Here is a 13,672-nt window from a genome sequence, read left to right as displayed (position 1 = left end):
TTCTTCACATTTCACCAGTCATGACAGAGTATTAATATAAACAAGGAGATACAGGGGGAGCGGCCATATGTCCTGGTTTATCAAAGGTAGTCCCAGTTTATACCTATTGTCTTAGCATAATTGTTAATGATGCCCCTTTTCCCCTTACAGTGCATGTTTGGACAGTAAATTGTATTGCCACTCTTTATATAGATTCTTTGAGCAAGAACTTTTTTAAAAGCACCCTTTTAAAATGATTATAAAAGGAAAACATGGTATTTAGTGAAGTGGAATGAAAAAAGCATACATAGCTCATTAAAGAGCATATTCAAAGAGAATATTCACGAATATTCTCATGTATTTCCTCCCAGTCTTTTCTCACATAGAATCTTAAACAGAACTCTAAATAAGGGTCACCTGGTTCAACCCAGTGTTCTTGACCTTGAATTCTCTGATGGACACTTTTAGTGCCCTAGAGCTTGTCGTTTTTTAAAATTTATTCCATTGTTGAAATTCAGATTTTCCACCATCCTGTTTGTCATCACCCAGCCCCATAACAATTTGAGATAATTATCAGACTTACTAAATTAAAAAATATACATATTCTAATATTTATATTTTCTACAGTTTTTCAATATACTTCTGGTATTGTTGTCTCTTGAAGGGACATGTATGTATTATAAATACTAAATGTGTAGAAGCTCTTTACTTCTTCAGACAGTGCCAATTATTAAGTTGACTAAAAGATTACAAAGTAGAACATGGCAACAATTATTGAGATTTCTAGCAAATTTTAGTTGCTATGTTCTTTCTTCTCTGGGGTGGATTTCTGGAATGATGGAGACAGGGTTTTTGGACTGGGCTCAAGTTTAAGCTACAAGTTAAAGGAGACAGAACCTCCATTTCTGTTCCTCAGACATGAGTGATGTGCTCCAATTTCTTGCCTGTTTCCCTGGCTTTCAATTTCATGAAAAGAAGAATATTTATTTTTTTCAAAATATGGTCAAAAGACTGTCTTTGAACTTGCACTAAGTTGACTTGTGATTTTCAGTAAAATTTGATAGGCAATGCTGAGGTCAAATGTTTTTCATTATACTTAAAACTGAATTAACAATGCATGTATTTCCAAAGGGCTTAGTTTATTTTCTTTTGTTACCATTTTATGGGTTTTAGTTTTATTTTTCTTTTATTTATTTTTTTAATTTCTGTGTTCTGGCCATACCCAGGAGAACCGTCTGCTTTTGATTTCTCCCTAAAAAGTTACATGGTAAATTTTCTTTCTCATTCTTCTGAGATGGAAAAATTCAAAGATTATACAAATTAAAAAATACATTTACAATGCTCATCCTATTGCTTGTTATTTATTGCAGTCTGAGGCCAGACTAAAAAGGTGACAGTTATTCGGCTCCTGTGTGCCTTGATGATATCAAGGCAAGTGATAAAATTTTTGTCACTCACAAGAAGCTTTAACCACAACCAGTACACACACCATTCCTCCATTTCCAAGAGGCAGGGAAGATAGCTGATAATCAATCACTAGTGTTACACTGGTGTGTTTACATTGTTACCATAAAAGGACTTTGGGGACCGGGAACCTCAGGTGAAAGTATAAGGCATGCAGACCTGCATTGTCCCGTACGGTGGCCGTGTTGAGCCCTTGAAATGTGGTGAATCTAAACTGAGATGTGCTTTTGGTGCGAAGTGCACACCGATGCAAAAAAGGAAGTTAAGTATCTCACTAATAATGGTTGTATGTTGATGCCCATTTGAAATGACAGTATGTTGTATATATTGGGCTAAGCAAAATAAGTTCTTGAAATTAATATCACCTAGTTTTACTCTTTTAATGTGGCTGGGAGAAAATTTTAAATTACGTGTGTGGATCGTGTTCGATTTCTATCCAATAGCTGCTGGTGTTGACAGACACCACTAACATCGTTTTTTAATTAAAAATAAAAGTTCACTTCTTAGCTGTTTTTTTAATCTTCTTACATACATGATACATTTACCCTTGTTAAGAGTTTGAGATTAAATCTCAGTTTGACTTTGAAGCTATTCAGCCTGGTTATTAGTTTCCCTGTTTAATACACTGAATGCTCATTTTGAGGCTGCTCTTGGGAAAATGTGTCAGGATTAGACATAATTTTATTAATTTTTTAAGGCAAGAGATGTCAATGGCCAAATGTAATAAGAATTAGATTTTTGAGAATGAAGAGATACTAAAACATGATTTTATGTGAGCATATTTTTGTATTAGTAACTTTTTAAGCCTGGGCAATCTGTGAATATCCTTAATGAGTTCCTGGCACCTTTTCAAAAATGTGAAATTTTATTGAAGAACGCCATCCATTAAAACAAGTTTTCAGGCTTTATTTAATATTATTAAATAATTATTTTATGAATTAGTATTCATGAAACCAAACTGTGAATGTGATAGATAAGGAAGTATTAGTTGTGTTGGTAGAAAATGACATATTTTGAAGTTTCAGCATGAGAGAAGAGTATTTTAAGACCAGTGTGTTTAAAATGCTGGTTGTACGTCTCACCTTCCCAATCAGATGTTAGTTCTGTGAGGTTTATACTCATGTCCTGTTGCTTCTGGACACCTTACTGCAAATGTGGTGGCTCAGTGCACGCGGCTTTATTACCGCGCATCTCTGGAGGACAAGCGTCCAAAACGGGTCTCTCTGGGCTGCGGTCAGAGTCCAGGGGTGGTGCTGTCTCCAGCGACTTTCAGGGGTAGTCCACTTCCGCGCTGTTTGCAGCTCTGGTAGCGGCCCCTGTTCCTTGGCCTCAGCCCCTTTCCAAATCCGTCATCGGCAGTGGCCAGGCCAGACTTGCTCAGGCTGCCACACTCCAGCGCTGCCTCTCCTGCTTCCCTCTGTTCAGGCGGGCACCCTGATGATTGCGCTGGGCTCTTCTCGGTAATCCCGGATGGTCGCCCTGTCTCGAGATCATTAATTTAATCACACCTGCACAATCCCTTCTGCCATGTAAGGTAACATATTCACAGGTTCTGGGGATTAGGACATGGGTGGGAGGCGTTATTCTGCCAGGCAAGGTCCATTTATTTTCAAAGGGAAGAAGAAATCCCCTTACCTGTTTCCCCTCACGTCTCCCGAAGTACCAACGAGTCCTTCCTCCTCTCCCCGAGGTGCAGATGCCTGTAGAGATGGCTTTATTCTCCCCTCTTTGGTATCTTGGTTAGCATTTTATTGGACAGATAAGCACCTTTTTCCAGAATATTAAGGTCATTGTTGACAAAAATCTTACACAAGCAAACTCGAATGTTAACTTTGGCCATTGCTGGCTCCGTGGTGTGGGTATTTGTGACGCTGTGCCGAGTGTGCAGTTAGGGCGCCACAGGGGTCCTGCCAGCACTCGAGCAGGGGAGGTCGTAGGACAGTCAGCAGTGAGGTGTGAGAAAGAAAATTGCAAGGACTTTGGGACTAATGTAGCTTAGTAAATAGGATACTTAGATTTCAAGCTGAACTTCTTTCTAGTTTCCTCCCAGTAGCTGCAGGAGGAAGCCACAGGGAAGGACGAAGGCTTCGTTGATGCTCTGAGCCTTATTGGTGATTGAGTACTTAGCCTCAGTCTGACTCCGTTTCTTTACCTTCCAGAGGAACAAACAGGTGTATCCTTTCTGCCCCATCGTTGTATTTAAAAGACAAACATGCATATATGTGTATACGTACGTATGTAGATACAGTCATAATGCACTACTTAAAAATCTCGCTTTAGTCTGCACGTAATCTCTTACACAAGTACTAATGTATTAGTAACTTAACCCAAGGCATAAAATGTATGAGGCTGTGACGATCAGTTGGATTACAGCTAATAATACTTTTAAAATGTGATATAAAAACTCATCGCTCTCCGTGACCTCTCTTAAAAAGGTTTAACTTTTTGGAAGATTCTCCAGAATTTGGGAACTGGTCTCCTGTCTGTGGCAGGCCCAGTGCAAACAACAAATGGTATAATTAGTGACTGCCCTTGTATACCTGGAGTGGTCAAAGTGCCCCCATCAAAATTTAACTTTCCAAATACGTTCCCGTTGAAGTTTTCAACACATTTACATTTTTAAGGGAAGTACTAACTACAGTTACCCATGATGTTCTATCCCAGGCAACACATGTTTAGAGTTTTAGCATTGCCCACTCTAGCGTGTTTGTGGTGGTAGAGACGATCCATCGAAATCTCTGTGCTTCTCCCCCCACCACCCCCAGCCGTGTGAGGGTTTCAAGTTCTGTGTAGCCAGGTCCTTCAAAATCGTGGAGTTGCTGTTGTAAGACTTTGCTGGGAAGGGCACAGCTTATCATCTCAGTGAAGAACAGGAGGAATCCATCTTCTCAGTGAGTGAACAGGAGGAATCCAGGTTATCCTTATCCTACGACGAAATGTTCAAAGAATGCTAGAGGGACAATGAAGCTGTTGAGAAATGAGGCGTTTCCCAGAAAACCCTAAGAATTAGCCACTCTACAGATGTAAATAGCTTGAGAAAATTTTAGTTGCAAAGTGGAAAGATAAGGACAAAGCACCTAAAATGAAACTGATATAACGCTTTGTGAAATAGTTGTATAAGAATATAGAATCTTTAAAAAAAAAGAATATAGGTAGTCCCGCTGATGTTGAAGTTAACAGTAGTATTATAACCAGACAGTCTTTTCAAATATAATGTGAGCAATAAAGGGGGTTAATTCCCTGGTCTCTTGCTTTGTCCCCGCAATGAACTAAAGCCATAGGGGTTTTTTGTTTGTTTTTTTGGCAATATCTTCAGTATACAAATTAATTCATCCTAACTCAAGTAGCAGCTCTATTGCTGTTTTATGGTGTTCTTTTCCTGTTGAATAGTAGGCAACTGATGCCACTCATGTAGGTCTTGTGTCCTTGGCCTCTGGACTCCCTTTTTGTCTACGTGTGGAGAATTGCTAATACGTGTAGTAGTAGATGCAGATACCGACAAAGGGACGACTTTGGGAAGTTTGGACAAGCAGTTTTTTGAAATTCAGCTGAACATACGGGGGTGGGCGAAGGTAGGCTTAGAGTTGTTTGTATGGAAAATAAGACAATAATTAAACAGTAGTACAAAATAAACTGTTCTGTGCACTCAGAACCATAAGCCCACTTTTCCCCACCCCTGCATTTTTACTCGGTGCCAGTCTGGTCATTTAAAATTGGCACCGAAGAAGTGTCACTTGTGACTGACTACTGCTTGGTGATAGTTACATTTGCTTAAATGAACATGCCTGCTTTCCTTCGCACGCGGTGCCTACAGAACTATGTATTAAGATTTTGTCTTAAATTATATCCTGTTTCCAAAGGAATTAATGGTGGTATGAGTAAGAGGCAAAGTGGGGCTAAAATGATTAGACCTCCAAAAAAAATCTCCATTATATAATGATTATACTTAAATATCAGGTTTCATGTAGAAGTTACTAGGGAATAATTGATTTAATTAAGTAGTTTTTAATATTACATAAAGGGACACAAATATTAACAGCATAGTTGAGAGAGAAAGGTAGACACTTTTTAAAAAATACTCAGATTTTTGGATGAATAATTTGACCCGAGTAACTCTATACCTTAATTTTGGTCTGGCCTCACATGCTTTATGTTTCATTTTATTATTATTATTATTGTTGTTGTTGTTAATTACATTATTATTATTACTACCACTACAGTTCTTTATTCTTTTAGTGGATTTAATTTCCCTTTACAAAATATGCATGGTCCACAAATGTGACTTCGGGAGCATATTGCTGAGTTGTTGCTGATGTCAGTTTCACACTATGATATTTTTTTCTCTGTTTACCACGAGATCAGTATTTCAATGTAACGATGTGCATGTTCTCCCCCCCTTCTCCCGCTGCATGCAGGGATTCGGGTTCGTAACTTTCGAGAATAGTGCTGATGCAGACAGGGCCAGGGAGAAATTACACGGCACCGTGGTAGAGGGCCGTAAAATCGAGGTGCATGTCTTCAATAATTCAATTTCTGGTTCATATTTTTGTTTCTCTTTTTGTGTATTGCCTCACTGATTTCACATTTGGAACCCTGTTTTGTGTGTGTGTGGCACATGTATGTGTGTTTGTGTCTCTGTGTCCTTCACCTCCTTGCACTAAAATGTATAAAAGTAACACTTCACCCTTATTCCCTGCCTTTTCTGTTGTTTGGGGGTTTTAAGTCTGGTTTACTTTTGTGCGTGTGTGTGTGTGTGTGTGTGTGTGTGTACTTTTCATTTACCTTTTTCTTCCAAAGTGCTCGTCCTTCTGCTCTCTTGATTTTTTTCCTTTGCTTCAGTTTGGGAGACTCCAAATTCCTGTGATCAGGCCAAAATAAAACAAACTTTAAAAATGTCTGTCACTCTCCAATTTATAACATTGTATCTTGTAATAAATCAAGGGGCCAGCCAGTGCTCGCTCGCTCTCCCTCTCTCTCTCTCTCTCTCTCTCTCTCTCTCTCTCTCGGGAGGCCAGTTCGCCTCCACGTGTGTGTGATAAATAAGGAATAGAAGATCATAGAGGTTGTGGGGAGGAAGGAAAGAATCCAAAACTCATCCAATATATTTAATGTCAAGAAACCCTCACACAGAGGGTTTGATGGTTGCCTGGTGCGTGTACTGTCGTTGTAACTGAGTTGGCCACCCGGTGCTCACCAGCCCTTCTAAAAAGGCGATGAAGGTTAACTGGCTCCTTGCCCCTCTCCCAGTTTTGAAAAGTATGAAATATAAAAGCCACCATTTTGAGTAAGATGTCTGCATATTTTGCTTTTCTTCCCCCCTCCCTTTCCAATGGTTTAGCATTTAGGGCCCTTCACTTGACTCACTCTTTCCATGGTAACTATACACAATGCTGGCGATGGTGCCCCTTGGCGGTAAGTGAAACCAAAGCACTAGAGAAGAAGCTTTATAAAATGTAATTGCAAAACAATTAAATAAGAAAGAAAAAGTCCATCTGCCATCTCACATTAACACAACAAAATGTGATTTGACTTGTCGCTCCTCTTCCTCTCCCTTCCCCCCTTTTCTTTTTCAATGCTATTGAGTGATGCCGCCTGGACTTTGTATGTACATTGTTTTGTAGTGGTCTGAGCTGTTTGATACTGACGTCATGGTGATTTTTTTCCCCTTGCACATCTTACTCAGAGTTACTGAACTCCAATTTGGCTGGTTTTATTAATGCATTTCCTGCCCCTGCTGCCTTTCCTACTTTTCCTCTTTCCCATACCTCTGTTTAGAGCTGCGACTGTTCTGTCTTTGCCCTTGGTGACTCTCCTTCCTGCCCGTGACACCCTCCTTGACTTTCTCTTTTCTCTGCCTTTTCGTTCAATCCACGCGAGTTCTGCTGCTGTCCTTTCCCACCCTTTCTCTGTTACATGCAGCTATTGGTCTCTTTTGCTGACTGGTGGCCTCTGATTGGTTCTGGCCATTTTTCTTTTAAGTGCTTGGGTGCATTCTGCTCTAGCAGCTACTGTAAGCTCTTGTCCCATTTTCACTCCCGTCTGTGAGCCTCGCTCTTCACTTGTCCCTTCTTTCCAAAAGTGATTGTTTTCCTTTCTTTTGTGTGTGTGTGTGTTTTTTAACAGCATGCTCTCAGTCTCATCATTGTTGTATCTCATTCTTTCTTTTTAAATGTGACATGTTTATAGTATTTGGCGGGTCAAACTAGAGTAAATGGAGTTTCAAGCTCTTTCCCTCGCATAGGCATATCACCACTCTACAAACCCTAAAAGTCATATTAAAGCATTTTTTAGTTCCAATTCTACCTAAAAATTGGTCTTTTTGTGACACAAATTTATCATTGACACACAAATTTAAAATAATGTAAATTCCCCAGAGGCAAAATAAGACATTTATATTTTGTATGTTTGCTAATCTTTTTTCAAAACTGACCAGTTTTATGACCTGACAGCACAGTGTAATGGGACTGTCTGGCGAGGCCTCCCCGCCCTCTCAGAGCTCTGAGGCTGGTTCTGCCACTGGGCAGCCGCGCCCTGACTCAGGCCACTTTCACTTTCACTTTCCTTCACCAGCACTGTCCCTGCTTCCCCTTCTTCCCCGCACCCTGAGATGCTTTAAATGGTGCTGTTCTCTGGTGAAGGTGGACAGCCCTGTAAAGCAGTTCTTCCTTCAGGTCTTTTAAGTGCCTCATGGAAAGGCCTCCTGAAAACTCTCTTTACAGACAGGTCGACCACACAGTCCAGAAAATTCGCAGCGGTTCTAAAGACTGTCAGCATGGAAGTCTGAGCCCCCGTGTTGGTTGGCCAACTTCAAACAGGAGAGTCTGACACAAGAACATCAAAACGCTGACCATTAGAATAGGTGGAATCCACAGATTTATTTCCTTACCTTCCTGTAAATCTGTTTTCTGACCCATGTGGCAAGCCTCTATTTTACTAATGAACGTCAGAGTTCATGTGAAAACAGTTGTTTCTAATTTACTGTTTTCTTACCTTTTCCTTAACACAGAGACTTGCCCGTGTAACAGATCTCCTAAGAGTTTGCAAACGCCCTTTGTCCTTGGAGGACTGGGCGGGAAAGTGGCCCTAGTTTTCCGTTTGGAGAGTGAGAAACTGCAGTTTACTCTTGTTAGCCTCATTTAATAAACACTTTCATTAAAATACTGTATATGAATATTTTATATTGCTATATTAATTATTTAAGTCAGCGCTTTGAAATTTGCATTTTAAACTGAGTGTGTGATTGGATGAGCACCTCCATGTTCCTTAATGTGGTCTCCTTCCCCCACCCCTTCTTTCTGTTTTTAGGTGAACAATGCTACAGCTCGTGTGATGACCAACAAGAAGATGGTCACACCATATGCAAATGGTAATTACAGTCATCTTCAGGATGACGTCATTTATTGTTCTGTATATATATGAGAGCTTTCCACAGACATCAAAGACTCTTTTGATTTTAGGCTTATGAGAGTTTGTTTCATTTACATCGAAGTATTTTCTTAACCGAGGAGGGTGCTTTATTTTTAGAATTAAACTTTTTTCTTAGAATTCAGCTCATTTTTTTAGTAGTTAAGGTGCTGTGGTGTCGGTAGAGCTCGTCTGAATCACAGTGTGCACGAGTCATTTGTGGTACCTAGTGACTCAGTCAGGGCCCCCTGGGGCTGCCGTGGTTCTTTGTGACTCATGACTTGTCCTTGGTACCCCTGGGTGCCTGCCAGCTCTTCCCGCTTCTGCTAGTTCCTGTCCATCTGAGCATGAGTGGGATAGTTGTTGACCCTTTGCTCTCCTTTTTTGTAGAGGTAACAGCCATGGGGGGGGGTGTCTTCTATTTTCTATTCCATGACTACATGTGAGTGTTTTAAATATTTTTCATTGGGAAGAAAATTTTCTGTTCACTATTCTGTGTAACAGAGACAAAATTTTACATCATTTATCCAATTTAATCTAGACTCGTGTTCTCTAAGTAAGATGGGATGCAGTTTTACGCTGTTGTACAATAGTGGTTTTGCAGACTGTTCTACAAGACCATCTTGTGGGAAAAGGAAATTGAATGGATTGGGTCCCAAGGCTTCCAGCTGTGCTTTGGTCTGAGCAAGTCATTCCCTGTTGTATATTTTAGAGTTCTGCAACACTCATCTAGAATAAAAGAGGGAATTTCTCCCTTCTTAGCGTTTTGTGAAAGTTTGAATCTAAGTGCTGAGTGGCACTGTGTGCTAGGTAGTGTCTTAAACAGAAGTTTGTTAGTACTGGGTGTAACCCAGCTTTTCTGATGATACAGTTCATCACAATTTGCATTTTCCCTACATATTTCATCAATGATGTATCATGTTATACCACCACCTCCCACCCTACCTCTTGTTTTCACTGCTACTACAAAAATGGAAGTGTCTGCAATTTTGACAAAAACCCAATGTAGACCAAAAGAAAGTAAAGAAAGTAAAAGGAGAGAGAGGCAAATTGTTTCTCATTCCCTCATTCCCTTTCCATTTTCCTATTTCCCTCCCAATTTTTTTCTCTCCTCCCCTTTCCCCCCCTCCCCCCTCTGCCCCACCCCTCAGTATCCCTTCACTGTGCTAGACCTGCGGAAAGACAGTTGGGTCTGGAGATGTCATCACCCTCTCTTCAACCCCAGCTGCATTCTAAAGAAAAGATGGGAAGGACAAAAATAAGCTCAGAGATGTCTGCAGCCAGCTTGTGCATTGCTCCTTTGCCCTGTATTCCTGTGTCATCCTAAGTGTTCACTGTCCTCTCTTGTTTTTCAGGTTGGAAATTAAGCCCAGTAGTTGGAGCTGTTTATGGGCCGGAGTTATATGCAGGTAGCATTTAAGTTGATCTTTCCACGTGTGCTATTTGATTGTAACAACATCTGTTGTTTTGCAATTAACTATTTCTTTGTAATCTTTTTGCATTTTTAAATTTTTTTTTAATGTGGTCAGCATCCAGCTTTCAAGCAGATGTGTCCCTAGGCAATGACGCGGCAGTGCCTCTCTCAGGAAGAGGGGGCATCAACACTTACATTCCTTTAATCAGTAAGTAGCCTATGTTGGCCTGGCGCGGAATTTGACTGTTGGGAGCAGTGACATGCGGGAGGTCTTTTCTTCCCCTAAGTGTGATGACACCTAACTGGAAAGGAGGCGTTGGGGGGTGGGGGGGCGGGGAGCACTGCCGCTATGCTCTGCCCTGCTTTTAGCCTGTGCTACTAGAGTCTTTCTGACAAGCATGAAGATTGCCACAAAGCATAGAGAGTTGGGAAAGGCGGAGGTGGGTGAGGGCGTGTAAAGAACATCTCAGTATGTTTTCGATATAAAGCAGAAGAAGTATTTGTGGAATACATCATACATGTTCTCTCTAAGTCAGCTTTGGGCCCTGTGGTTGAATGTCACTTAAAAGCACCTCCAGGATTATTCCCAGCTCTGTTGACCTGAGCCTTTTTTGCCCCAGAAAAAATGTATCATTAAACAGAGTTCTGGGGACCTGGAATCAGTGTCTCCGTACGGCTTCCAGAGGAGAGTACACTCAGAGCAGACCCATAGACAAGGCCTGCCTCTTTACAGGCCACAGGGCCACAGGGGAGAGGTCGTATCTCTCTCCCCTTATGTTTCTGGAGTAAAACATTTTAGATAAAAGACTCAAGTTGGCTAATGAGCTGAAATGTCTGAAGACTATTGCGTGCCTTAGAGTTTTGCACCTTCTAAAACTACAAAAGGATATTTCTGTGATGAGTAATTTTGATGTGTACATAATAATGTTCACAAACAAGATGAATAATTGACCAGTGAAAGCGTTTCTATCAATCCACTTAAACCGCTCAGAGAAATGAAGTCCCCTTCCTTACTGTGACAGCGGTTCTTGGGGCTTCTTGAGCTGCTTCTCACCAGCTGCATTGTGGTGCCAGCATTGGGAGGGAGCAGAGAAAACGCACTTGGGGTTTGTGATCAGCGAGGCATGGCACCATTACCTTCTGCCTGTTGGGTCTCTTGCTGTTCTTTCTCAGGGGAGAGATGCTGTGCATACTTCTTCGTCTTCCCTGTAATTGGTTCAAAGCATGTTGTGATTGCACACCTACTGTTGAATGCAGATTGACATTTCCGTCCTATTTTGGGTCTCCCTTTAGTTCCCGGCTTTCCTTACCCAACTGCAGCCACCACGGCGGCCGCTTTCAGAGGAGCCCACCTGAGGGGCCGGGGGCGGACGGTGTACGGTGCCGTGAGAGCGGTACCTCCAACAGCCATTCCCGCCTATCCAGGGTAAGTGTTAGATTCCAAACTAAGCAGCTGGACAAGGAGATACCATGGCCCTCTTGTACCTTCTGGGACGTTGATGTGCCACCTAGTAGGTCCTATGAACATTTGCAAATGAATGGATCAGATGGCAAGAACCAAAATATACCATTGTCAGAATATAACAACTGTAAATTCATTATGTAAATCTTCATTTTGGCCACCTTAAGCCCTCACGGTAGCGGCTTAAGGCAGTAGCCAGAGCTGCCTTGTGTTTACCAGCAATGTGTTGGCATGGAGCTCACTTGGCACCGCACGGACGTGGATTAACACTGCCGCAGAGACCGAGACGAGTGCAAGACTGCCTCTGCTGTGCTCGCCCCCGGCACCGCCCCGGGCCAGGGCTGAGGCGGGCACCTGTGCCCACCCTCGGGGTTTCACTGCCTGGGTGGTGAGAGGCAGAGCTGGTTACCCACAATGGATTTGCTTTCTTTGTAGGAAACGGATTAAAAGAGGTTAATTCAAAGATGAACCAAGTCCAATTGAATCAAGGGAGAAAGGGAGCAGTAGGAAGAATTAACTACAGTTGGCTTCTGAATGATGGTAAAACGAGTAACTTAGCCGAGCATCCTTCACCCTTTGATTTTTGTGTGGAGGGTGTCTCACGCAGTGGAACGATTCCATAGCAACAAATGAATCCTTTGTCACTGAACGGGGAGAAGGAGTGAAGAGGGCAGGTTTTGTTTTCACTTGTTTCTCAGTGTCAGCCTAAAATGTATATCTTTGTAGTGCACTCTTTATAAGTTAGTTGTGTCAAGGATTTTTCTTCCTTAAAAATGTGACATTTGTGTTCTTCATCTTTTCTCTGCCTGTGACAGGTTTTTTCCCCACATTGTTACGGAGGAATAAACATAGTGGCAGAGGAAAGAGCCTCCTTTGTAGGTCCTTTCCTGACAACAAACTTGGCTTTCAGGTGTGCCGGTCTAGCCCTCATCCGTAGACCAAATGGACGTGCCGTTAGGGGCCTCCATTACACAGAACTAAAGCATTTTTATTAGATAAGGCAAGTATGCGTGTTGGAGTGGGCAGGCTCTAAAAGCCAGTGGAAGGGAACTGCTTTAGCAATAAACTTCTGTTTGCAGGCATAGATGTTTAAGTCCCATGCATTCCATCATCTCCATCTTCTGCCATTACTTTTAATTTATCCTTTTTCTTCTTCTTGACCTTTGCCCTTCAACCTCTGACATCTCTTTTTAAAGACATTAATAAAGATGCAGTATAGTTTTCTCAAGAAATACTCAAGTAAAACATAAAAGCAAACCTTTTGCTACACTAGAAAAATTGTTCATGAAGCGTCTTCCATTTCGATCCGAGAGAGTTTACCATCCTGTTTGCAGAGAGATGCCGCTCACCAGAAACATGGGGCTTCCCTGTTTGTGATATTCCTGAGTCACTGTGTGAAGGGTTCAATTCCTTCCTGTTAAATGCAGGTCATTTCAGCATATAGGGCAAACTTGAAAACCCATTCACTACCAAGCCTGTGTCAGGTGTATATTTGCTCAAACATATTTTATCTTTATGTCTAATCACATTAATTTCTGCACATTACATTGAACACTAATTGCCCATGTTTTTCTTTTTTATTAACTAAACCGCCTGTTTACATGGAAGATGGCAAGGAATAAGTCCAGTATTTTATGGGGAATGGCCTAAAATTGCTTCTCGGCTGAGGAAACTAATTCCATCGTGACTCACTGTGTTCTAGCCTCCTGTGGCGTTCCATACAGGGTGTTCGGGAATTCTTTTAGACCCTCGGGGGGCATTCCCAGTAAGTGGTGCGGCTTAGTGTGCAGTCTACTCGTGTTTGTGATGCCGCCCCTTTTCTCCATAGAAGAAATGTGTTTTAATCCCTGCCTCTGTCCCCGTACTGAAATAGTTGAAGGCTAATTAATCACCACTCAGCATCAGTGCTCTGCATTTTAGCAGCCTTCTCACTAGGAACAGGTCTCTTT

General features: G+C 41.6%; 1 protein-coding gene across 17 annotated transcripts in view; it reads left to right on the top strand.

Moving 5' to 3' along the window:
* The window catches only part of RBFOX2 (RNA binding fox-1 homolog 2), a 255,262-nt gene that overhangs the window by 227,344 nt on the left and 14,246 nt on the right, over nt 1–13,672 (top strand). For 9 of the 17 annotated variants that reach the window (XM_037068241.1, XM_037068239.1, XM_037068242.1 and 6 more), the window contains 5 exons: nt 5,859–5,951; nt 8,749–8,809; nt 10,203–10,256; nt 10,377–10,469; nt 11,543–11,687. In XM_037068241.1, coding sequence (XP_036924136.1) covers nt 5,859–5,951; nt 8,749–8,809; nt 10,203–10,256; nt 10,377–10,469; nt 11,543–11,687 — 446 coding nt within the window. Of the gene's footprint in view, nt 1–5,858; nt 5,952–8,748; nt 8,810–10,202; nt 10,257–10,376; nt 10,470–11,542; nt 11,688–12,158; nt 12,464–13,672 lie in introns of those variants that run through there. The other 8 variants (XM_037068246.1, XM_037068243.1, XM_037068247.1 and 5 more) reach the window with 3 other exon arrangements.

The sequence above is a fragment of the Sturnira hondurensis genome, unplaced genomic scaffold (genome assembly GCF_014824575.4).
Source record: "Sturnira hondurensis isolate 20B ecotype Veracruz unplaced genomic scaffold, ASM1482457v3 Scaffold0017436, whole genome shotgun sequence".
NCBI lineage: Eukaryota > Metazoa > Chordata > Mammalia > Chiroptera > Phyllostomidae > Sturnira > Sturnira hondurensis.
The sequence above is the reverse complement of the archived record's forward strand: the minus strand, read 5'-3'. Positions and strand labels throughout refer to the sequence as shown.